The sequence below is a fragment of the Macrosteles quadrilineatus genome, unplaced genomic scaffold (genome assembly GCF_028750875.1).
Source record: "Macrosteles quadrilineatus isolate MER2022 unplaced genomic scaffold, UCM_ALF_1.0 Scaffold_4__1_contigs__length_99947679, whole genome shotgun sequence".
Lineage (NCBI taxonomy): Eukaryota > Metazoa > Arthropoda > Insecta > Hemiptera > Cicadellidae > Macrosteles > Macrosteles quadrilineatus.
Genome location: NW_026542597.1, coordinates 17631475 through 17657826, shown reverse-complemented (window position 1 = coordinate 17657826; position 26352 = coordinate 17631475). Strand labels below are relative to the sequence as shown.

The window sequence follows — 26352 nt, the reverse complement described above, 5'->3', positions numbered from 1 at the left end:
AGAATGGAGGTCTCCAACAAGGAAATCTAAATTACCCTGCAACTGTGTTCTTTCTTTCTATTGGGTGAAAGTGTGTTTCCTTGTAAATCTTATTTGTATCCTGATGGTAACTCACAACTTTGACAAATTATGTTTTTCCCCGGCTGTACTTTTTGAAACTTTTTTTACAATATTCAACTTTCATACCATTCACATTTAATTTTACTATTCTGCACGTTCTTTTATGCTTTTAAAGCTTGTAGTACATTAAGTTCCACAGAAAATATAAGATATGATTTGATTGACATGAGTGGAGAAATCAATTAGATGTATTCTGCTGGTTATTTTGCCAAAAAAAAATTCCTTATCCACAGTGACTTCTTGGGCGAACTTGAACTGGAAGATTATGAAAGGGAGAGTTTGAAGCCAATAGAAGAAGTGCCACAAGTTCCTGTTCCAAAGCCAACCGAGAAGAAACTGATGAAGAAGAGACCACATGCCTACAGGACTAGGGCTGTGAGAGAACAACAACTGGTATTGGAATATGAGGTGGGTAGAGTTACTCTTGACACTGTGATAGTTTAGAAAACGTACTGACTTTGGTGTAAATAATGTAACGTGTTCAGTGGAATTGAAAATCATCACTACTTGTACAAATGCCGTGTGAAATGTGAAAAGCACTTGTTGAACTATAGATAAGACAATCTCCTTTATAGATAGTATAGAGTATAAGGGTTCGTTTTAAGAATGTGTGAGAAAAGCACGCTTACCTGAAAGAGTATGGTACAAGCATAGACAAAAAGAATTAAATATAGACTGTCAGCCATGATGCGGATATCATAGGTTCTGGCGCACACTGTTGGGAGCGCCATGTAGTTACGGCTTGCGCACTACGTAACTACTCGGCGCTCCTAGCGGTGTGCGCCAAAACCTATGGTAACCGCAGCACGGCCGATATCTTAAATTCATTTTTTCTATGGTACAAGTAATGTAACAAAATGTTAAATTATACACAAAAATTATAATATTTCTCTTCTGTATATTATTTTTGAATATTACAATTTTTCAAAGGGCAAGGGCAAAGATGACTTACTCTAGAAATTTTTTTATTTTTATTATCTAAGTACAAATTAGTGAGTTTATACTGTATTAAAATATTTAAAATGCCATGGTAGGTATCTTTATACAAAATCACTAATCCTTCACACACTGGATTGGATTCCCTCTTCAATTTCCTATCATATCCTTTGAAATTAAGAAAGAAGGAATGGACACACAATTTACTTAATTAAGAAGAGTACCAGGAAGTTGAAAGCACAAAATAAGTTTACTACACAATAAATTTGATAGTTTGGTTTTACAAGGGGCTTCTTCAGATGAAAGAACACTGACTTGGTCGATTCAAGTAGTGCCTGTTTTGTAACTGCCATTTAACTTTTTTCTTCAGAAGAATCCCCTTGTATGGTTAAATATCAAGTTTATTGAGTTGTGATCTTTCTTCATACGGTACTTTCAACTACCTGTAACTCTTTTCTAAGGTAAGTTAATTATGTATCTACTACTTCCTATAAGTATTCCTAAGCCAAGAGCCTTTTCCTCCAAAACCCTTTTCTATGACCTGCTATTTATGAGAAAGCTGTCCTGTATATTTATGTAGGAATCTTAACAACCCCTGCTCAAATCAAATTGTAGAACTAATGCTTCCGGAGGATTCTTTTGCAACTAACAAAATTTTAACTGTCTATATTATTACCAATTATTGTTCTTAATCTTTAATTTATTGCAAAATATAATTTATGTTTATTTTTAATGGTAAACATGTCATTAGTTGTGAAATATCAAAATTAAGTAAACAATGTTGGATGTAGTCTATGTACATTTTATTTTATTTCAATTATTTAGGATCCGAACAACTTGGAACTGTCAGGTTCGGAGGAGCAAGACAACCACAGTGACGACTCCACCGCTTGCTCTGACAACCTGGACTCCGGGTCGTCCAGTTCCAGCGAGTCTGCCAGTTCAGAATATTCCGACTGGGTGAGGGATGAGGGAGAGGTGCTGGAGCCGCCCAAGCGACGCAGCAAACGAATACAGAAACCTGTGCCTAAACCGGTCAAGAAGGAGGAACCCCAGGTAAACAATGGGGACAGCACCGATGAAATTGTCACATGTATTTGCTTCATATGTCTTCAATCGTATTTTCTTGTGTGGGTTTCAACCTTTTAGGCCATCATCGGTTAAGCCTAAGTCTAACTTACAAAATATGGTGAAGGATGCAAGTAAATAAAATAAATAGGTAAAGATGGTCCTGTAATTGGTTTGAGTTATTATTGTGGTCGATCTGGTAGGCTACCTGAAGGCAGAAACTAGAGAACCAATTGGTGTGTCCTTTTCAGAACGTTTATAGGCACTCACCTAACCCTGTACAGTAAAAAGCTTTTTGAGAAAAGTTCATTTAGGCCAACATTTAATCGGTGCATGTTTACAGGAGGTGCCAGAAGGTTACCGACCGTCGGAGTGGTTGTCAGCAGTCATCCCCAAGAAGTTCCCGTACTACCCTCAGATGGGAGATGAGGTGATGTTCTTCAAGGAAGGCTACCAGTTGTATCTGGACGCTGTGCTGCATCGTAAGATATACCAGCCTACTCCTGCTCAGCTGCACCCCTGGGGGAAAATCAACATCAAGGTAATTTCTACCTAAAATATAAATTTTTTTGTCCTAGAACGCAAGGGACGAGCCTGGAGTGTTTTTCACATTACTTCATGCTACACTTAGGGGTTGCTGCATTATCACTTAAATAAAATCCATCGGTGAATTGGTGGGTTTTGAACCCGTTACCTCAGGGACCAAAGTCCCGCGCAGCTTGCTCCCCAGACTCTAAAATATTGGAGAAACACACTACTGAAGGTGCGGTACTTGGTCTCATCAACATAGCCTTTCTAGTAGGTTTGGTTCGCAGCATCCTCGTTATTAAGCTCCAACTTCCTCTTACCCCTTCAGATCTAGTCCCAGCATATTGGGGCTTCAGCTGGTCCACCCTCAGGAACATTTCTCAATGGTTTGTCCAGAAATATCAATACAATGTCTCCAGGAAACATTACAGATGCTAATTCGTTCACAAACGAATACACCCGACAACAACTTTCTTTTCTACCAAAAGCTGTTAGAATAGACTCAGGTATCCATATCCACATAAATTGTAACAGTGCAGTCCCATAAACTTGATGTAATGTGAAATGGAAAGGTGTTGAGTTTGAGAAATGTCTAAATTAAAACATAGACATTATTTAGCACATTTTGCCTTAATTTCTCATAGAATAGATATTAAATTAGTGCCATTATTGCAAAGTCAAGCTGATGCTCTTTTGTACTAAAATTTGTCCCCTGGAATTTCGGCGTACTTTGTTTACAGACTAATGCATCACACCTTAAATCTACCGTGTGATAATCAATGCTTGACTGATTTTCAGGAGCCTGAGCTAGTGAAGGTGGTAGGAATAAGATACGAAGTACGACCTCCTCACTTGTGCTGCTTGAGGCTCGGAGTCATGAAACCCAACGGACAACTGACCGGTGAATACTTCCACATCAAGTACCACGATATACCCGACGTCATTGACTTCTTTGTGCTACGGCAAACCTACGACACTGCGCTGGACCGCAGATGGGAAATTGGTAAATGATGTTTATTTCTTAGGTTGACGTTTAAAAAATTGATTTGATATAAGAATTAGAGGATAGACAAGAAAGATATTTTATCTGTGGAAATATATTGTATGGTTGACATTTATTTGAGACAAAGAGGCTAAAAATAAAAATTATAATATTTCGTGGTCATCCACCATTTTATCAATTACTGAGAGATAATAGTGGTGGAGCATATAGTAGTACCAATCCAAAAGGTTGGTAACAATCCAAGTAACTGCAAATAAATAATTTGATGCTTATTCTAAAGCTATGTGATTTTTTTGATGAAAAAAAGTGATGTCAGGTTTAGGGTTTGAGAATCACTTGATTTTGCAAACCATTGCTTAAGATAGCTGTCTGAGTTGGGATACATCACAGTTAGTTCATCTTGGCAAGACCGTATTGTATCAATGAGTAGGTGACTCAGTCGGAAGTTGTTGCTATTGTGGTTGGTGGTATGGTTGGGGGGTTTATCCATGTCATGTAACCTCTTTTTAAATGTTGTCTTTCTTTGGCCATTCATGAATAAAAAATTCTTCTCTTGTTAAATTCTTCTTTAAACGGACAATTAAGTAATCTTAAAATATTCTAGTGCATTTTGTGCATCGCTAATTTCCAAGCTTTAGGTACAAGTAGTATTGCAAACACCGTAATAACAATTTCTCAATGAAGATGTCAGATGTCTTTACTGTTTACAACACAATCACAACTTACCATTTTTTACTATTTCAGGAGATCGTTTTAGAAGCATGATTGATGATCACTGGTGGTGGGGGAGAATAGACGGACGAAGGTTTGTCAACGAATCGTCTGATTTTTTAAAATATCGCATCATCTGGGACAACGGGGAAAGTGAGTTTATGAGCCCTTGGGATATGGAGCCTGTAGAACCAACAGGTATGGTTATCGTATTTATAATGATTGTAGATATTGACACTTTTACAGTTAGTAGACTCTCAATTTTTTATTTCTGGAAATAGCTCATTGAGTTTGAACTGATGTTAGATTGACACACACTTTAATGTGAATTCAATACTTACAGTTGGTTATTTCAATTTCTAAATACAAGTTTTTGAAATGTATGAACAAATTCAAATTCTAGGGGTCAAATGATTGTGTGGTTTATCATCCTCTCGTTTGTTAAAATAATTTCAAAATAAGAGAGTGTCCTTCAGTTTTAAAGGTTTGTAAGAATAAGAAATTAAAATAACTCTAAATTATCTCAAAGCTTCGGGCGGGATTGAAATACTAACGGGATATTTTTCAGACGAGATAAAAATTTTTTTTTAAATTTAATTTTTGTTTAAATTTACAAGATTAAAATTTTTTGCAAAATTTCAAAATTTAAAATATCAAAAAGGTTTCAAATTTTCAAAACTTAAAATTAAAAAATAAAAAACTTAAAATTATTTCTAATTTTTTAATTTTTTTCAAATTTTTTAATTTTTTTCAAATTTTTTAATTTTTAAAAAATTCAAAACTTTCAAAATTTAAAATTAAAAAAAAAGTTTAAATTAGGGGCAAAAAAATATATAAAAATTATTGATGGGCGGATCCAAGAAAATGTCGGTACCAGTACGTTTTTTTTTTCAAGGGCGGGTTTTTTAAAATAAAATAATTTATATGGCTAGGCAATGTCAAAGACTACTGTAACTGTGTCCATATAAAAACACTTAATATGTGTCGTTATTGAAAACAAAGTTATCACAATTCTACGTTGCGCAATTATTATCTGATTATCGATCGTAATTTTGAGGAAATAGGAAAGAGACAAACTACCACCTATCGCGTTGTCTTTCTAACACAGCTATTCGTATCGTAATCTACGACGCAGTGCGAGTGCGTGATTGGTTTGTCGCTATGACGACACACGGTTGCTGTGACAACATACAGTGCGCACTGCGCCTTGTGTGGGATGGGAGATTATATCAACAGGCGATTATACTATTTCAGGAATTCTATTTTGGGACGGATGAAAGATAAGGAAGAAACAAAAAGTGATCACGTGTGCAAATGTAGTGGGCGAGACAATAAGGCTATAAACGAGTATTGTCGCGTCGTTGTTCCTTGTTTGTTTACTTTTTCAGATTCCCTATCAAAAGCCCCTATCTGCTATTTCTCTCTCCCCCCCCTCTCTCTCTAACGATGTACTGATTAAACAGATTGTGGTTGACGACTTTTCTACTTGTAAGTTTCCCTGCGGTTATTTTAGTTCAATCAATCCCATAACCTTTCTATTGTTTATCAAAATAATTAATTAATCTGTTTTGTATTTTATTTCCTTAAAACCAACCCCTATTTACCATCTGTATTTTATATAATAAAATGTTTGATTATAAAGTTTGACTGGCCTCACAATTTTGTACTTATTTTTTTTTGTATAAATAAAATAGGTTATTTATCACAGTTGCTTTGATGATTATATATATAATGAATGCTTTTTATTTTCAAAATAAGTAATGAATTATTAATTTTTGATAATACATGGGTCATTGAATACCATAATGTCATGTAGTTTCCTATTTGTAACTTGCAAATAATAATAATAGATAGTTAATTCTGGAAAATGAAAAATAGTGAACGTATTCATAAACCTGTTGTCAAAACAGCAACGCGGGTGTAAGGGTTTTTTGTTTCAGAGGCTAGGGTGTTTAAAGGACAAAGTGTTGGGCCTCCCGGCTTAGGGGGGGAGGGGTGGTGGTGAGACTGCAAGAGGGGGAGGAAACTGGTTTTGGCTATTTATTGATTAGTTCACCGACCCTTCTGGACAACAAAATCGAGTGACAGTGTTAAATCATTGTGTTCTGTATTTCATTTCTTGTTTACTTTGTGTGTTATTCTATTAATTTTAGTGATTTAGTCTATTCCCTCCTGGTCCCTTGCAAATTGTATTATCAATGCTAAATAATTGTGGTCAATTCAAATTATATTTTTGATTATTCAAATCTCCTACACAAAAAGACAAAAGTCAGACCAGGCATGGAAAAAACCTACTATTGTAATCCCCGTACCCAGCCATATGGGAAGTGGCGAAAGTCTAGTCTAAATATAGCTCAAAGGTCTCACCCTTCCCTTCCCCCCCCCCAACCTCCTACTCAATGTTGCTATCCGCTCATTGCTGTCATTGCACAACCCCTCCCTCCCTTCTATTGTTTTGCCTTTATAGTGTTTCTATTCTGACTTTTATAAACATAAATTTATTGCTTAAAACATAACAGTTCAGTAGTGGAATTTTCTATTGTGAAACAGTAGGCCTACTTTAAAACAAAATCACTACCGATCTATTCTGTGTCAAGTCAGTACTGTATACCATTGTCAGTCAGTCGCCGGCGACTGCTTTGAGTTGACCTATTCTGTCGTGACAGCTATAAAAATAGGTTAGGACAACTACCTCTTGCTTTTTTCTATATTTGTATTACTGTAGAATCTACAGTAATACAAATTATCCATCATTTTTATGTAAACACAAGTTACATTTTAACAAATATTGATTTTTACAATTTTTAACCAAACTGGCGGAGTTCAAAGATAAGCTCGAGTTTCAAGGCCGTACTCTACTCGAACTCAAAATCTCGAATACTCGCCCGTTTTGTGTTAATTACTCGCCCGTTTTGTGTTAATAGTATAAAAAAATCGGATCCATTAAAACCGGATCCAGCCCAAGATCCGATTTTTTGTGGATCCGATCGGGCGTCGGTTCTAGCTCAGATCAGGCGGATCCGGATCCGACCATCACTAATAAAAATTTAAAAGTTTGAATTGAGGATAAACTACTACACTTACTTAATTTGGCCATTGTTGTCACTGAACAAGCATTCTTCTCCTATAGTTTAGAATAGTTTTACTTCTTCTTTTCACTTCAATCCTAAATGTATGTGTGTTTGTATTTATATGTATAAATGTGTATTGGGATGGAATATTAGAAATTTAATTTGTCAAGTAAGATATTATCATTTGTTTTATAAGTGTAGGGGAATATTAATTGGGCATTAACACATTAATATAATTTTGACCATAATTGGTTCTAAATGCCAAATGTTTTGTTTCTAGCTCTGTTTTTTGGGAAGTTTTGTTGGGATTTACTTGGTTAAGTTTTAGGTTGGTTTGGGTTTCATATTTCTTTACTTGGTTTCTAATGAGCAAAGTTAACTTGTTTTGATTATGCCTCAAAAATAATAAAAATAATTCACAAACAGTTAGTAAAAAAGCAAGAAGTTAATACAAGCTCTTATTTCAAGTATGTATCTAGCATGTATTTTACAAATCATATTAGTTAAACAAATTGTTACTTTTTACTCACCTCCATAACACAACTTTAGCAACTACTTTAGGGTTGAAAAACTAAAGTTTTCTAAAATGTACACTAATCGCCAACTAAATATTCTTACCCACCGTTCTTTGTATATATTTGTAAATAAATCAACTTTAAAGATATAACAAAGCACAAGGGCCTAGATTTTCTGGATTTTTCTAAGGAGAAGGCTTATCTAAAAGGGAAAGAGTTTACCCTGCCATGAAAAAATAAAAACTAAAAATTATACAACAAAATAAGAAAATTAAAAAAATAAATACTTTTTATTTATCCCCATAGAATTTATCTCTCTATGGCAGTAAAATTTTATTTTTGTCATATTTGTGTATAGTGTGATGCTATTTTTTAGTCAGAATGGGCTCTCCCATTAACACAAGCCAGACATATGGCAAAATTATAAATAAAGAGTTAAACATAAAAGATTTAAGAAAGGTATACCTTGTACTATAGTTAACACGTGATGTTTTGGTTTTTTTAAACAAATTCAACATTCAACTAAATAAAATAAAATAAACTGTTTAATTAGGCCTACTATATCAAGAGTATAAACCTACCGTTAAAGAAATGTTTGATATGTTTTGTAATAAAATACAAAACTATTGAAGTAAAAGGTAAAATGGCATAGTTTACCTCAACAGCAACCAGTCCTCATCAGCAATGCTGCTCATTTTAAACACTTTCAGTTTATGATTTGTTTCTCTTCTGTTGGTCTGTTTTGTTTGTGTTACAATGTGTGGTTGTGGGACAATAGCGGAGCCTGTAGAAGTGGGGGGATCAATTCCAGTGTCGTCGAGTGAGATAGCGGCCATCTTGTATCGCCCGAGGCCGGACGAGTGGCCGCTGGGTGACAGAGACGCTGCTTGTGAGAGGATCCTCATGGGATTGGACCAGGTGATGGAGCTGTCTGTTGCCGAGCCTTTCATCGCTCCCGTCGACCTCAACCGTTATCCGTCCTACGCCACTGTGGTTGAGTACCCCATCGACCTGTCCACTATCAAGGTAATTAACCTTTCTGTTACAAAAATTCTGTAGCCCCAAAAATGAAATAGTCTTGAGTAGCTTCGTTGATGGTTTGTTTAGTAACACGTACATTTAAAACACAACGTAAGCAATGTAGAAATAAATAAATACGTTTGTACTCTCAAGGAAATGCTAAATTGCTGGTATTGATGAGTGTATTCCTGCTCGAATACTGGTGTTGTATTTTATGATAGGCCTATTTAATTTTTTTGTCTTTTTTGTGTTAAATGTATGTGGTTTGTATTCAGATGTCAAGCGGATGTACTCAATTTCCTGAACTAATGTGTTTGAAACTTGCATTCCAATGTGCATTCCAACAAAATCAATTGGACGAAATGAACTGCCAACAGTTAACTTAGATGCATCTTGGTTTCTAATTTTCAATTAGAAGTGAATTAGTTTGGAATTAATTATTCAAGTGGTTGACTCGTTTTCTCTTTGGATGCAATTTGCAAGTCTGCTCACACCTCGCAAACACTGTTTTGTTGGTGACTATAGTGGCAAAATAACGTTTCTGCATTTTCTGCGGGTTTTGAAAATAGACGTTTTTCATGGTTGGTAAAAAATATTGTTAAAATAAAGATTGTAAGAACTTAAATGAAATTAAATTAAACTGAAGTTAAAGTTAATTAAAGAGTCAAAAGAACATTATTATTGAATGTAGTATTATTGTACCTCAGTCCATTAAATTAAACTGAAGTTAAAGTTAATTAAAGAGTCAAAAGAACATTATTATTGAATGTAGTATTATTGTACCTCAGTCCATTGCCCAGGCTCTCTGATGAACTTACCAAAGACTTTATCAGTGTAAACAAAACTCTTGGATTAATGCTGAATTAGCGGTGTATAAGATTAAATAGGTTGGCAAAACTTTTTATGTAATTTTAAAGATGTTCTTTTATGTATTTTGTTTGACTTATATAAACTTTGTTGTTGTGTGTTACAGGCAAGGTTTGAGCACAGGTTCTACCGTAGGATTGCGGCCGCACAATTTGACATTCGCTACCTCGCCACCAACACGGAGAAGTTCAACGAGGCCCACAGCCACATCGTCAAACAGGCTCGCATTGTCACCGACCTCTGCCTCAAAATTGTCAAGTACGCAACCAAGTGCTACATATTATCCGTTTGAGAGACTTTCAATAGTTAAATTTGTAGTAAGAAGTGGTATACTATTAGCAAGGTTTTGTAATTCTTAAAACCTCAAACTGAGTAGCTATAACTACTATAGCCTTACCATCAGACTATAATATCTCCCAACTAAAGGTAGATTCACACACATCAGTTACGACAAGTCACAGCTCAGTCATATCCTTCACGTCACAGTCAACAAAAATATTCTTCAATAGATTTTATATTGTGCTATTCACACCCATCCGGCGCAGGTCCGTCAGTCAATTTCAGATTTCTTCCAACCGGTATTTTTGGATTGTTCGGGCGCCTGACGAACGAGTTTGAGGTTAGAAAATAGTGTTTTTGTTATTTAAACTATTATGTTTATGTTTTAAGTATTGTTTGTAACAATCAACAAGATACGATGAAAATTTGAAATAATATTGTGTTTTAATTACAAATTCTTGACTGTAACATCCCTGTAAATACAGTGACAGAAGACTACTGACGGACAGTTGACTGAGAAATTGTGGATGCAGTTGAGACTGAACTGTGGCTGGACTGGGACGGAACTGATATGTGTGAATCGACTATAAAGGAGATGGGACCTCCCTTTGTGGTTTTAGAAATCCTGGAACACCACAACCGTTAAACTTAAGGATGATTCCCCTTCCTACACCTTCCTAGGTCAGACTTTAGGACTGTGACTAATCAATTAGCTAATATAAAAACTCTTCTATGCATATCATACTTATTTACAGTGATATTAGAGGCTTGGCACTACTGCATACTACACCATTGTAATCTTCCCTTTGGGATGGTCAAAATATTCAGCAATAAAGAAAGAAATATTTCAATTTTGTGTGTGTTATTTTACAATAGCTATTAAGAATACTCAGCTAGGGTACAGCTAGGCATCTTTGTATAATAAACTAAATAAAACCTAAATGTTCAACTAGTAACCATTATCTACCTACAGGGAGACCTGCACAGTGGACGTGTCGTCACTCTACCGCCAACTGTTAGAGAGCTACAGGTCCAGTGACTCCGAGGAGGTTGGTGAGCCTGGCCCGTCCACCAGCCGACACAGGATGAAGGCAGCGGCCGCCAGGTCCATGCGGGCGATGAGAGCTTCCCGACGAGAGGCCTCGCGCCAGACTGGTCCCTTCGACTGGAAGCGGGAGTGCAGAGAGTTCTTGGAGATGCTGTGGGCCTGTAGGGACTCAGAACCATTCAGGTGTGTGCTGTTTGGCTGTAGAATGTAAATAGCGTAGATTTGGAACTGGATTTCATTTACAAGAGAAATTTGATTTTGACATATGAAATGAGCATTGATTTGCTATTATATGTTTCTTGTGTTCTAGAACTAAAACATACTTTAGCCCTATATCTTTACATAACATATCTTAAAATATATAAACATATCATAACATATCTAAACATATCTTTAGCCCTTATTTTCCATTTATTTTGCTTTTATGGCTCTGTACTTCACGTTTGCACATACTTTACCTGTATATGTTTCAGAATTATCTGTTTTTAAACAGCTCAGTTAGTTTTGTATTATCATCGTTCAAGAGGGATGGATTTTCCGAATGAGCACTTCTTGTAATTACAGGGAGCCTCTAGACAGGCTGGAACACCCTGACTACTATCGCACAGTGGACACCCCCATGGACCTTGGTACTATGAGGGAGGAGCTACGCGGAGATAACTACGAGAGCCCTGAGGACTTTTGTGATGACCTGCGTCGGATATTTGCCAATGCCAAGAAAACCACGGACAAACGATCAAGGGTAAACAGTCGTTGAAGTTTTAGCATTGATTTTTGAATAGTGAAGTAGACATATGGGAAAGAAAAGAGTAGACAATTTTCATTCAAATAGAACACAGTGGAATGAGCAGTAGGTGTGCTGTGGTGGACATTTTATTTTCCCCTTAGTTTTTGTTATTGGAATATTTTATGTATAGCTATGTTATAGTTTACAGCAAGTGGTGTCTTTTCAGTTTGGCTTTATAAGCAGGCATGCATTTGTTTGTAATCATAATCACAGAGAAGTAATAAATAGAGGATACAGTACACGGTACAGAAGCACTAGTGCTGGTGTCCAGGGCAAAGTCCCACCACGGTCCCCTTGCCCTCATGTAGTGATGTAAAATACCCGGGTATTTAAAACTCGGGGTAAATACCCAAAATCCATAAATACCCGGGTATTTTGGGTATTTATGAAATTTATTGAAATTAATTTATATTTACCCCGAAATATGTTATTGTTATCATTACATGATAAATTAGGATAGTCTATAACACCTTTTACAGTAACTTGAAGCTTTGCTAGTACCTTTTATTTAATGATTTTTTTTTATAATACATAAAGTTTCTAAATAAGCATGGGGTTTCGTGTCTGAAATCAAGTAACATCAGTTAAATTTAACTTAACTTACTAAAAAATAATATATTAAGAAAGGCTGTGGCTATTTCAATTTTTATCATTTTATAAATTTATAACCAATTAAATAACACAAACAAAATTATTTTAATTTATAAATATCCAGGAATTGTTAAATGATTTATTGTGCTATAGATTAAAATATTTTGTATCACAAGTTTATGAAATTAGTTTTTTTTTTTATTTTGATACCATTGATACCAACAAAAGATCTAGAACAAAAATATTATTAAATCCTGCCATCCTACGGATTAAATTTTAATTATTTTCTTAAGTTGTTTACACATAGGCCACAAATAGGATAAATTTTCCTGTCTTTCTAAATAATAATTATTACTTTACAAATTATTTTTCTTCACTTAAAAAAATAAATTCATATATCTATCATAGAAATTAAAAAATCATAAGTAGTCAGGACCAGTGCAACCATGGGACCAGGGTATTTATGCCGATTATGCTTTATGCTCAGACGTGGGTATTTATGCCCATTATTGCCAGAAGTAAAATGCTTGAACTGACCATATGAAATTTTGTTTAACACATTTTATTACCATTTTACTATCCTTACAGGGTAATAATTGCAAAAAAACATCTCAATCTTCTCTAACTTTAATACAAATTATAAATACCCAGTTTTTGGCCAATTTATATTTACCTACCCACTGGGTATTTACCCGGCCCACATCACTAACCTCATGTACTACAACACTCGCGGTGAAGGAAGGCCCTGTGCCATAGGAATTTCCGCACAGTGCTTGCTGTTTGCGCTCTTCCTTGCTCATCATAAGTATATTTCCGCCCCAAAATACCAACCTTACTTATCTGTGTCATAAAATAACATTTACCCATCTGGCAATATTTTTACCTTTCGTTATTTGTTTTGAATTTATTTATTTATATTGATGTAAGAGTACGCCTCATATCATCCTGTTAAGTCCTGTTTTATACTGTTGCAGGTATACACAATGGCTGTGAGATTGTCAGCACTCGCTGAGACAAATATGAACAGAATATTAAACACCTGGAACAACTTAAACAAAAGAGGTACTTAAGGAATACATGTTTATACCCGACAATATTCCTACTTACGAGTTACAACTGTACAAAAGAGCTGATAAATATATAGTTTTTCCTATTAAATAACAAGTTTTTTTTAAGTAATGTATATACTATGTATTTAATTAATTCAACTTTCAGAAGTTAACGAATACTGAATGAAAAAATTACTTTATCTTAGGTTAATCTAGTAAGCTTTGGATTGTTAGCATTAACCCTAAACTTGCCTGAAACATATTTGAATGGAATTTAAAACCTACAAATGTTGGCTCCACTTATAGAGTAGGCTTAATATTTCATCAACATATTTATCAATGACTGGTTTAAGGTTTGGATTTATTCTTTTAACTTTTAACTTTCTTGTTTGGAATTTATAACCTTCTTCATTAAAATAAACTTAAGTTTACATGTACTGAAAAAAATGAAATTAGCAACTAAGACTTTTACGGTCACTAACACTAACCCTAGAAACTTGATCTTCAGGGTCTCACTGCGCCTCAGATATCAAATTATAACTTAAGCTAGACCATAAAAACCCAAGTTTGTAGTAAAAATTAAGTTTTTTTTCTGTTTCAAGGTGGGAAGAAAAGCCAAAGAAGAAGAAAACTGTTGATGTCTGATGATGGCAACGGTTCAGTGAGCGAGTACGAACCTCCGAGTACAAAAGGTAAATATTTAATCTCAAATGTAAGTCTCAATGAGACAGAGCCACTCTACTGCATTTATAAATTTCTTGGATTAACTGTGTAAGCTTTCAAATGGTCATATTATTGTCCTAAACCTAAGCCTTAACCCTCCAAGTGTCTGTAGTTTTGGTCTTAATGTTGGCCCATTTATTGCGCAATCGCAGGGTTTTATTAAAATGTATCTTAGAAACTAAAAAACAATGTAAAGTATACTGTTTTATATATAATTTTGTTTGGAAAATTATGGGCTTCAATGTAACATATAAAACATTACAAAAAAAAAATGTTCAACAATTTTTGTGGGGTTAACATTTCTCAAAAATTATAAAATAAATGAAAAAATTATATTTGCGCTCAATAAATTGTTATAATTTATAGGTCTACAAATATTTTAAAATAGCCACTTTGTTCAGGATTTTATGAGGATTCTAAAAATATAATAATATAAGGAAGTAGGTTTGCAAATAAATAAGTTATGGGCAAAAAACAGATTTCGGTACATAGCGTTTAGCTAAGAATGCATAGCCTAACCATAGCTAGGAATCTGGCTGATAATTTACATCAATATCACTACCTACTTCTTCAGGATCATCACCAAGCCCTTCAAAATCACTTAAATCTTCTTATAATGCACCCTGTATATCACTACTTTTGATTTTTAATACTAAAACAATGATAAACGTAATAAAACACATCAGTCATCAGTGCAAGGTTAACCAAGCTGTTCACAAATACGCACGTCAGCTGTCTGCTAGAAACAGACATCAGGAGAAAGCTCTGAATCTGCTGAAAAAAACCATACCTAACTCGATCCAGTTCAATCCGATTCAGTCAGTCCCAGAGCCGTCGCCGTGAACAATGTTTGTGAGTTGCAAAAGCGACACATAACACTACAGCGGATGTGTTATGAGTCGCTTTTACGACACATAACACCCGGAGGATTAATTTTTTTTTTGGAAAGGAGGCTGCAGGCTCAGAAACTGTGCGGTAGGCAGAAGCAAGTTAGTTAAAGACGCTTTGAAAAAGAAAACACCTGCTCCTGCTGGGTCTTAAACACCAACGCATTCACAATGTACCTTCTCGTAACATTTGTTTTTGTTTCAGGTCCAAGAAAAGGCACATCATCTAGATTCAAGTCAGGTGAGATTTAAAGAAATGAATCATTAGTATTGGAAATGTTTGTAATTAATGTGGTAATTGTGTGAATGTTTCTATGCCTTTGCATACAACCCTCAAATCCCCAGTTTAGGAATCTTTATTATATCATTACCTTAGATCTGGCTAAACAGCTAGGTAGCAGAGTAGATATAGTGTTCACCTTCTAGGCAGAAGGAATCTGGTTCGATAAAATATCATTAGCTTTTTGACATTTAGAAACTGGATCCAATTGTGCTTGATCTTTCTGCTTTTGGTGCTGCTTCACTGGGAAATGGGGCTTTAAATGGTGCGGGCCTAGAAACACCTGATTTCAGTCAGTAACTAGCTATCAACTCATTCATTCAACTCTTAGCCTATACTCATGTGTTTTGGCATCGTATAGAACTCTTCTGTCCCTACAGTAACACATCCTAACTGACCTACTCAATGCAGTACTTCTAGCCTACCTACATAACATTGCCAACTACTATCTCTCTACAATATGAACCCCTATCATCATAGGAATTAAGGATTAAATATCATTAATATGTTATTTTTGGATGAATAGGCCTATATAATAGCAATAGCACTTAAAACCATATACAGGGCAATATGTGTTTAATCTGTAATGGTTATATGCAAGGTTGTGCAGTTCTATTTCAGTGTAAAACTATAGATACCGGTAGTTTAACATTTTACCATTTTTTTTTAGTTCTCAAGAGGCCTTCAAGATTGAGGGAGAATAGTGATAATGAAGAAAGCAACAATGACAGTGATGTGGACTACCATCCCAAAGCAGGAGGCACAGGTAACTTTACAAGTTTAGTAAGATCAATATAATCTTCTACATTTGTAAACATTTTTGTGGGCTTCACTCACGGTGACATCCATGACTTGTCATATACAGTAAGTCACACACACAATAGTCCAGAGATCGAGTCCGGCATTTTTCAGGTGTATATCACGAGTTCTGGATATCATCAGAATTTAATTTAGCATTTTACATTTGAACATGAGTTATTATTTTCTCATTTTTTACACCTAAAACAGTTCATATTTCCTGATAAAATGTCATTATATCTATGTTTTTTTTTATTTACACAAATATCTTTCTTTTTAGCTGTCAACGGGTTTTCAAGAAAGCGGAAAGTGGTGTCTCGTCAACCCAAATTAAATGGCTCTAATAAAAGGGAAAATGATCTGAGGATGAGAGTAACAAACAATGTAATCGTGAACCTGAGTAACGCATTCAACCCGAGCATGCCTTCTACGAGCAAAACTGTGGACAGCATAGTGGTGAAACGTGCCAAGATGATTCATGTGGAGAAAAACAATGATTCAAGTGAAGATGATGAAGAAGAAGAGATATTAAATCATAACAGTAAACGACCAAACAACAGTAGGAAAATTCAAGACTCTGAGTCGGAGAATGAGGAAGGAACCGAAAACACCACCGCTAACAGTGCAGTTGGTAGTGACGATGAAAATGTGGAAGATGAAGAAGAAGGTGGTGAAGTGGAGGATGAAGACAGCGAGAGTGAAGAAAGTTCAGATAATGAAAGTGATGGTTTCAAACCAGATGAAGAGGAAGTGGAAGAGGAGAAACCTACGAGGAAGACAGTGAAAGTGCTCTATCCCAAGAGAAGATTATCAAAAGAAACAGACAGTGAAAACTCAAAAGAGAATTGTGTAAATAGTAATTACCAAAATAGGTCGGGTTCCCTCAGAACAAGAACTTCTCGGACCAAAGTAAAAGGAAAGTATCCGCTGCGACAGACAACAAAGAAGAATCTAGCGGAACACAGCTCGGATGAAAGTGATGAAGATTTTCACAAGAAAACACGAAGAACTAGTCAAAGAGTGGCAAATGGCTCTGCTACTTATTTTGAAAATTCAAGTGAAAGTGAAAACTCAGATGAAGTAGTGGTAGATGATAGTGTAAACGAAGATGAAGCCTACTCCCCCCCTCCTTCGAGTAAGTTTAACTGCCGGGGACGAAAACGACGCAGATCTTCGGAATCTACTGAGTGGGGCTCGGGTAAGAGAGTCACAAACAGACTGAGAAACGGTGGTTCTAAAAGATCTCGTGACAGTGACAATGGCCCCAGAACTAGAAATTTGCGAAAACGGGAAAGTGTGAGAAGAAATAGTGACAGTGAATTGACACCTGATTCTAACAATTCAGATAGTGACAATACACCTGCTATCAGTGTTAGCAGCCGAGGAAGAGTTAGGAAATTAACACCTAGAGCCAGAGCGCTACTTAGAGATTGAGGTTTAATTTTCAGGTAGTGTAGGTGATTCATCAACCACTCATTTTGATAAAAGTATATTTTTTGTAACTATAAAAATTAAAAAATCTATTACGATTGTTTAAATGTCCAAAAGTGTAAAAGTGAATGTATATTATTAGAATTAAATGTTTTTCAAGTTTAAGTTAGCCATAGTATCTTTGTTTTAGCTTGTTTTTTTATTTGTGTCTGTAAGTATAATCATGTGAACATTTAAATTAACACTAAGAAAAAATAATCTATTGAATGTAAAAAAAACAAGACATGTTTTTCATGACTTCAGGTGGTTATGAAGAGCATTTTTTCTAGTGATTCTGGTATTGTATACAAGCGTTGATATATGTCATATCCTAAGACATGTTGTAGACAAAATATTGTAACTAAACAACCTTTTTTCAAACTGATCCAAACTGTGACACTTTGTTCGTTTTTTTTCAAAAGAAAATTGTAAATGATTGAAATAGAATAGTTTAACTAGTCTTCTTGTAATGTAAGTTTGCGTTGTATTATGTGCTATTTTATGTTTAATTGTAATTTTTTAGGCTGTTAAATGAAGCATAAAATGACTACTGTGATCAATTTTTGACTTTGTGTAAATATATTTTTTTAATGTTTGTAAAACAAATTGTATAAACAGTGTACTGTAATTTTTCTTATGAAACTTGTTTTTTTTTTCGATTTTATGAACCGACCTTGTTTTGTTGGGATCTCCTGTTTACTTTCGTGGTTTCTCTAATCAGAGATTCTATGTGGTTCTATCTGTAGAGACCGCATAATTTGTTGAACATTTTGTTATGTAATAAAGTTACTAAGCTTTTCCCAAAGAATTTTCTAGACACAGTTTGGTCATAGATGCATGCAAACTTAATGGTTTATCTTTGTTGTCTAAACCTCCAATGGGATTTGAAGGAATTCAAAATCACTTAAAAATAATAATACATTAAATCAACACTATTTCCATGGCTGGATCCAAACGAATTAAAAATAGTTATTCTGACCTTGTTAGATTTAAGGTCAGTGAGAGTCAAGCAAGGTTTTGTAGTAATAGACAATATCATAAAATTAATGAACTATCATAAAAACAGAAATTTATACAATAATGTGTACTCTTTTAGCTATATGTAACATCAAACTTGATTTAAGATCAGCAAAAAACCGTACTAAGATTGCTGGTTCCATGAAATAGAAAAGACATAACATACTATCTGAAATTTCCCTAAATTTAAGGATTATAAACCCAACCGATTTTACTTTAAAGCCTTATTATGTTTTATTCTAAGTGTTATGCTACTTTGAATTTATTTTCCCATTTAAACTATTATCAAGGAGATTACATTTAATAATTCAAATATAATGTAAGATCATAATCGATCAAATTTTAGCTAGTAGCAAAAATTATAGCTTGGTAAATCATCCTTTTTTTTGTATTTATAAAAAAATAGTTGTAAAAATTCATGGCATGGTGGAAAGAGGATCCAAAAATTGTGAAACCTTTTTTAGGACTTTCCTTGATTAGTTGTGCTTAGTTTTCAGGTTCTAAAAAAGTAAAAGCTAATTTTAATGGTATTTTATAGAAACATTTTAGTCTGGTTTTTAGTTCAAGTATTTTTTTTTTTTATTGAGGGATACAAAAATGTACATTTGTAGTATTTTTTAGTACAGTTAGTAATTGCTTTTTGGAGAGTTAATTCTGAACTTAATTGTTTATGCTTGAATATTCTAACACTGCCAGATGTACCTAAATTTCCCTTTACAAACGTTTTTACTTTATAGGCTAACAATTATTTAGTGTTTTAATTTGTGTACTCTAAGAATCTGTGGAATGAAAGTGTTGAGTACTTATATGGGTTATATTATTTTTTGCATGGACAAAAATTTAAGTAAAATATCAGAATTGTGTACTATTTTTTATAATTTAAATTTTATGAGAAGATTCGTATTTTAGTTAAACCTGAAGCAATCCTCAATATTCAATGTTGAAACAAGTAGAGATTATGGATATTTTATAGTTTTTCATGCAAACACAAAACATTTTTTCTGTTTTATGTTTGTGTTTGATACATTTTACAAGACTGAGCACCTTGTACTATTTAACTGTAAAAAAGTTAGTTGTAGTTAATTATCTGTGTACTTCTATTTTGAAATAAAATGTTTTTATTGAAGTTGTCCTTTGCAATCATATGTAATCCAGTAGGTTGATGTTCATTTACCACTTACAAGTCCTGTCCTATAATTTCCTATCCTCTTCTTCTTTCTGCTCTCCATCCTCAATTTCTATCTCACTTCTAAAATATATAGAACACCCTCTTGTAATTCCCCCACCTTTTATAGGTATCTTCCCTTTTCTGCCTGGTCTCCCAGTATTAACATGGACAATAAAGTTTACCTGGTCTAAAGGACAGGACATAGTGTTAAGACCAAGGATTTAATTTAAAATTCTCAGCTTTATTAATTTACTTATAATAATCAATAAACATGAATGGTATTGAGGAAACAGCAAGATGAAATATTAATATACATAACTATAAAAGTAATACAAGAAAACGATCATCGTACAGAAATAAAGGAAAACAGAATATACTTTTTTCACAAATGGCAATTTTTTAGGCCATAAATAACTTAAATTGGCAAGTGCTTTGAAAAAGTGTATGCAATGTCTATTGGATTTTCTTTAAATTTGCTTATTATTTTGGAAAATATAACGATTTTGTGTATGATTTTGTGTCTGTCAATGATTTTGGTTAGTTTTAAAATTTCACTTTTTACATGAAAGGTTTTGTTAATGTAACGGTTATTAGCAATCATAATGCTCAACTTGATTAATTGTTTTGTTTAGTGAACATGCTCCAACTTCCTCCACCTTTTTGAAGGTGTCATATTTTTGGAGGCAAATTTTTACCAGTTTGTTTACTATTTCCATGCGTCTCAAAGATGTATATAAAAAAAATCTGTATGCTTACCGTCAACATTATCAATAGGGACATTTTGTATCCAATCCTAAAATATCAAAATTGAATTATAAGCCCTTAAAACTATTTACATGTTCCACTAACACCACACAACTATATATTACTAACACAATAATTCCAAAAGACAAGATACAAGATAAAAAATTAAACTGTTTCAATTAAACCGTCTTTACATTTTGAAATTTATCGTATTTTTAAAATAAAGTAAACACATTAAGCTTTAAACAAAAACTGTTTATAAGCTAAAAAATCTTAACTAAGGTGCGCCTGACAGCGCTGATGGGGATTATTTTCCACCATGAATAATGGATAAACAAGTGAATATATTTGTCGATCATGATTGGTCATGTCGAACAGTTGCAGTGTTTTGTCTGTGAACAGTAAAACACGTTTACTACTGTCAGGGAATCCAGCACTTGCATAAAAACAAAAATCTTAATAACTGTTGTGACAGATCAAACTATTGTAATAAATTTAAACTTCATTATACCTTAATCTATATATATAAAAGGCAAAGCCCTCACTGACTGACTGACTGACTGACTGACTCACTCACTCACTCATCACTAATTCTCCCACTTCCCATTTACCTAGGAGGCTGAAATTTGGTACACTGATTCTTTAGGCTTTAAATAGGACAACTAAGTAGTTTTTATTCTGATCGGACTCTCGGACTCCGCCCCAGTGGCTCTGGAGTTTCCCATGTTAACCTTATGAGTACTCATATTTGAATGGAATTAATGAATCTTAACAGCTGTTTCAATTAAACAAGTTGGTTCTGTTCTATGATGTGCAATAGCATTAAAGTTACAAGGATTACCAACAGGGTGCAGCACTATTATAAATTTATGACAACAGCTAATTTGCAACCAAAAGGTGAGTGAGCGCAGCGAACGAGCTCCAACCTAAAAGTGAGTGAGCGTAGCGAACGAACTTCAACCAGGACGTGATTGAACCATGCGAACGAGCTCATCTTGAAAATGAAGAAGTTAAACGGGGCAAAGCCCGCGGGTACAGCTAGTTAATATATACATATAAGATCTAACTCAGTCATCATAGCTAGCATTAAAGTGTATCCATTTTATACCAACTTAATTACAAAACAAATGTAAAATTTAAGTAAATTTTCTCTGTGCCTCCATTTAACATAAATTAGCCGGTAATACATTATATCTACCGTACAGACACTTTAGTTATCTAAACTCAGAGTAAAAGGATATAAGCTGCTGTTTCACAAAAGGTGTACATAACCTGATTATAAAGGATGAGCAAAGTTTAAATTGGGAAAACGGCGGAGAATTCAGCGGGAGAAATTGGCGGGATGTAATTTCCTTTGTGAGGTGGTGATGGCCAGACGTGTTGGGACGTGTTTTCTTTGCCTTTGGGTAACTTTTATTTTGTTGATTTACTTTATTGTTCATTTTAAGCTGTTAAAACCCAATTCCAATAGCTATAACTGGGGATAATAATTATTTGGGTAGTTTTAATTTGACAATAATTGGGATTGTAAGCATCCCTGAAGTTTACTTCACCCAGACAGCACGTGAGCTTGGACCAAACTTGGTTTTTACATATTTCTGAATTGGTATGACAAACTTGGAGTTTGGAACCCACTACAAATTTAAAACAGCTTTGGTTAAGTGAACTTGTGTGAATGAGCCAAAACTAAACTTGTTTTATTTACATATATAACCTGGTTGGCCAAGTCCACAATTTAAACACCTAGCCAGACCCACGACAAGCTTGTTCATGTGAGTCTAAAGTGAGCAGTGCCATATGACAAAAGAATTTTCCCTCCACCCCTACCCAGAACGCTCCTAAAACCTGTTTCTTTGTGCTGAACCACCATTTTTGTTGGATTTAAACTTCCTCACTCTCAGTTGTCAGTTCTCACTTATCTAGTTCTGGTGTTGTGAGTTACTCGTTTCGTTACTAGTTGTGAGTTTTGTTTATGGTTTTGATACCAAGACGAAGCAAAGAAGAATTAAGGGATTCCTGTAAAGGTAAGATTTAAACTCCATTGATAAAAAATATACTTGTGTTGGTTAGTCTATGATGATATAAGTAAGCTAAGTTAAGCAAACAATTAATTTCATTGCATCAAGAACCCGTAGAATTTTGTTTATAGCCTAAACCTTTTGTGCTTTAACCTTTGACATACTCAGCGCTTCTTCACTGAATCGACAACGTCACTCACTATACTATACTCTAATAGTCTACTGCTGAACTCAACAGAACAGTGCCAAAATTTGTGTTTAACCTTAACCATTATAGTCAATGCCTTAACCTAGTCTACAGATAAAAACAGGCCAAACCATTAGTTTACGTATAAAAGTGAAATAGTAAGAAATAAAAGTTTGATAACAATTTTAAAAACAAAGGTAAGTTAACACCCTGTGTTTGCAACACCAACAAATTACAAATAATTATAATAACAAATAAAAATAATGAAAAATGATTTAAATGATAAATTTTAATAAACCAAATAATTCAAATGCAATTGTATTTTTTATAGATCTTCTGAAGCAGGCGGTGGAGTTGATGGGTTCAGAAAAGAAGTTGAAGGTCAAGTGGAAGATAGTGGGCATTGTATTTATTATATTAATAAATTGTCTTGAAATGTGAATGTCTTGCTTTCTAAACCTCATATATAACCAATATTTTTTCAAGATCACTCATAAAATAGGCTTCATTTTATCATAAATCTTTCTTGGTAAAAAAATAATTATAAGAAAAAATGTGGGCTAGCAAATGAATGGTGTGAAACAGCTTATATGTTAAATAGGTATAAATTATATTACTATTACTATAGCCTATAATAATAATAATAATAATTATTATTATCTCTGATCATGACAGTAATTGAAGTGTATAAAACTTCGTACCAAGTCTGAGTGAGTCTATATGTGTGAGCTTGTTTGCCCAAGTCTAAAATGTGCTAAAACCAATTCCAATATGAGTCTAGGCCAAGTCCAATATGAGCCTACTAAAAGCGGGCTTGGGTCTCCAAGTCCATAATGAGCCTGTTTAATTTATCAGTGTGAGCTTGTTTGCCCAAGTCTAAAATGTGCTAAAACCAATTCCAATATGAGTCTAAGCCAAGTCCAATATGAGCCTACTAAAATTGGGCTTGGGTCTCCAAGTCCCGAACAAGTCCATAATGAGCCTGCTTAATCCACCAGACCCGTTTTGTATCCATCATTCCAAGCTTAGAGTGGGTTTGTGCCCATGAGTTCACTGTAGGTTTGGGGTTGAGACTTGGGTTGGACTTGGGGAGCCAAACCCATAACAAGTTGAACAACTGCCAACTTCGGTCTCTAAAACAAGCCAAAACCAAGCCTACAGACTTTGGTCCCTGAGTCTAAACCAGGCTTGGGAACTTGGGCCAATGGACTTGGAACAAGTTCCCAGCAAGCCCATTGTGCTGTTGGGGCATTCATTTCTTCCTTTATACTTACAACATCTTTGCTTGAAAACAACATTGGAATTGATAATATATTTGCATCTTAGCTAGGTATGGAAGTATTTCATCTCGTAACTTAATAAAATTATTAGATACTTCTTCAAATTTTAAGCTGTGTGCTTAACAAAGAGATGGCGAGGCGGTAATATATATTCTAGTCTTATCTTTACATTGTCTGGTATTACCTTGAATTACGCCTCAGCCCCCTTTCACTTAGACCTTTACACTTGAAATCCCGTTGGAAATTTCACAGATGACACCTAATCTCAAATGCTTCCTTTGTATTCATTGGATTAACCCAAGGGGAACTTTGATGTTTGTTTATAATTCACAAACCAAGAAACGAGGGGTGAGCTCGAAGCTTAGATCATTTCAAGGGGGAGGAAACTCTGTATTCGAGCATTTCACTGGAAACTTGGCTAATAGGATTGTCAGATTGTCGTTTAATATTTGATCTGAAATTATGATGTTTAATTTTGTTTTTGGGTTGTTATTTAATGCTATTGTAATTTAATCCAAACGTTTGTCTCGGATTTGTAATAGAGGAGACCATGAGTTATTGTTTGATTTCGAAGAGGATTAGATAATTTTTTGGTTAAAATTGTTTTGACAAGTTGAAAGCAAGAATTAAACAGTAAAGCCCTATACATTACCGGATGGATCCACCTTCAAAATTAATTGTCATCAGCTGATCCATAGGAATAATAAATCTATAGGGAGCATGTCAATTCTTTAACAGTAAATTATGTATGTCTACTTCAAGCTACCATTACTTTTGTATTGATGTACTAGCTGTGTGCCCGTTCTACGCACGGGGATCTTATCATAGTCAGTTAAAACCTTCTTATATAAAGCACAGCAGTTGGTGTGCATACTTTCAGATATGCTGACAAAACTATTCCTTCGCAAATACAGTATCTGACAGTTTCAAGCCAAAACTAATGCTTCGCAATTAAATGTCACCCGGATCTTTTTGGTCCATATGTTAAATGCAATGATTAAACTAAAAAAACTGTATCAGCATTCTTGACACATACTTTCTCCCATAAGTTTGTCAACAACCTTTATCATGTGTAAGTGGTGAGAGTAAATATACGGAAATGGGATTTGTACGATTTTGTTCAGAATTTAAAGGACTATAACATAATGGTTAAAGGTATTTAAGGTACTACCTCAAACTCATAATTTAACACTTTATTCGGGTTGACATTTTCATTTTCAAGGTGCTCTTGTCCTTTCCGTGAAATACTGAGAAATAAAGGACATTAATGCGTTACCAACAGACATACACACACAAATCCAGAACTTAATTAGGGAATTTGCTACGCTTTAAGCATAAAAAAGTACATATAAAATTAGTATTTGAAATCTTTGTTAATGTCATAAAATTTTATCATAACAATTTATATTTGCTATTGCTTGGACCGGAGATGACCCGAAATTCTGTCGAAATGCTATCTGAATCGGTTTGCTATATGAAATGAAGTACAGTAGGCCTACTATAGACGATTTAGATTGGTGATTTATAGTAAAAATTACCAAAATAGACCACGAACTATTGATACATAAACAACGTTCAAAGCGTTTGAACAATTCATGATGGTTTGCTGAATAAATGTTTTACTAAAATGCGTTATCGCTTAGCATAAACTAACATTTTGGAATCCAGACAGAAAAAGCAAAAAATATACAGTTAAGACATCATTAAACTGAATAGGCCTACGCCTGTAATAAATAAGGTGCAACACCACTAACTAATTTGTAAATTACTGTGATGTGTTGGTACGTAAAAATGATTCTTGCTGCTACCAATGGTTAAAAGGAAAAGAACCAGTACCGTACCAAAAACAACGTTTACAGTTAAGAACTGTAGTACATCCGACCAATTATATGCGTTAATCAAGGTTATTTATCTCTTGGTTTTGGATTTTCTCGTAAAAAGTTATCGGCAATCAAAGTTATTTCCCATTAATTGCTTTATTTGTACACAACTCTTAATGTAAACTTATCGGTGTCAGTTTGAAAAAAAAAAAAAAAAAAAAAAAAAAAAAAAAACAACCTTATACAACATAACTTTCTGTTATTTAATAGATTACGTATTCTCTAAACAATGATTGCTGGTATATCTATTAACATTACATAAGGAAATGTGACAAAAATCACACAACGTTGGGTTTTTGGACGTTTA

At 34.3% G+C, this 26352-nt stretch overlaps 1 protein-coding gene and 1 long non-coding RNA gene across 3 annotated transcripts in view; both read left to right on the top strand.

The window, feature by feature from the left end:
* Window positions 1-19894, top strand: part of LOC128992074 (bromodomain and WD repeat-containing protein 3-like) — a 41211-nt gene extending 21317 nt beyond the window's left edge. The window contains exons 17-30 of one of the 2 annotated variants that reach the window (XM_054415472.1): window positions 354-528; window positions 1882-2112; window positions 2468-2665; window positions 3451-3655; window positions 4400-4564; window positions 8764-8978; window positions 9946-10097; window positions 11092-11349; window positions 11731-11908; window positions 13519-13606; window positions 14196-14285; window positions 15409-15444; window positions 16154-16249; window positions 16562-19894. In XM_054415472.1, coding sequence (XP_054271447.1) covers window positions 354-528; window positions 1882-2112; window positions 2468-2665; window positions 3451-3655; window positions 4400-4564; window positions 8764-8978; window positions 9946-10097; window positions 11092-11349; window positions 11731-11908; window positions 13519-13606; window positions 14196-14285; window positions 15409-15444; window positions 16154-16249; window positions 16562-17715 — 3241 coding nt within the window. In that variant the 3' untranslated portion in view covers window positions 17716-19894. Of the gene's footprint in view, window positions 1-353; window positions 529-1881; window positions 2113-2467; window positions 2666-3450; window positions 3656-4399; window positions 4565-8730; window positions 8979-9945; window positions 10098-11091; window positions 11350-11730; window positions 11909-13518; window positions 13607-14195; window positions 14286-15408; window positions 15445-16153; window positions 16250-16561 lie in introns of both variants that reach the window. The other variant, XM_054415471.1, reaches the window with a different exon arrangement.
* A 2361-nt stretch (window positions 19895-22255) lies between these two features.
* Window positions 22256-23327, top strand: LOC128993639 (uncharacterized). Its single transcript, XR_008490780.1, has 2 exons — window positions 22256-22704; window positions 23217-23327. It is a non-coding gene; the product is annotated as an uncharacterized LOC128993639 (long non-coding RNA).
* The last annotated feature ends 3025 nt before the right edge of the window (window positions 23328-26352 follow it).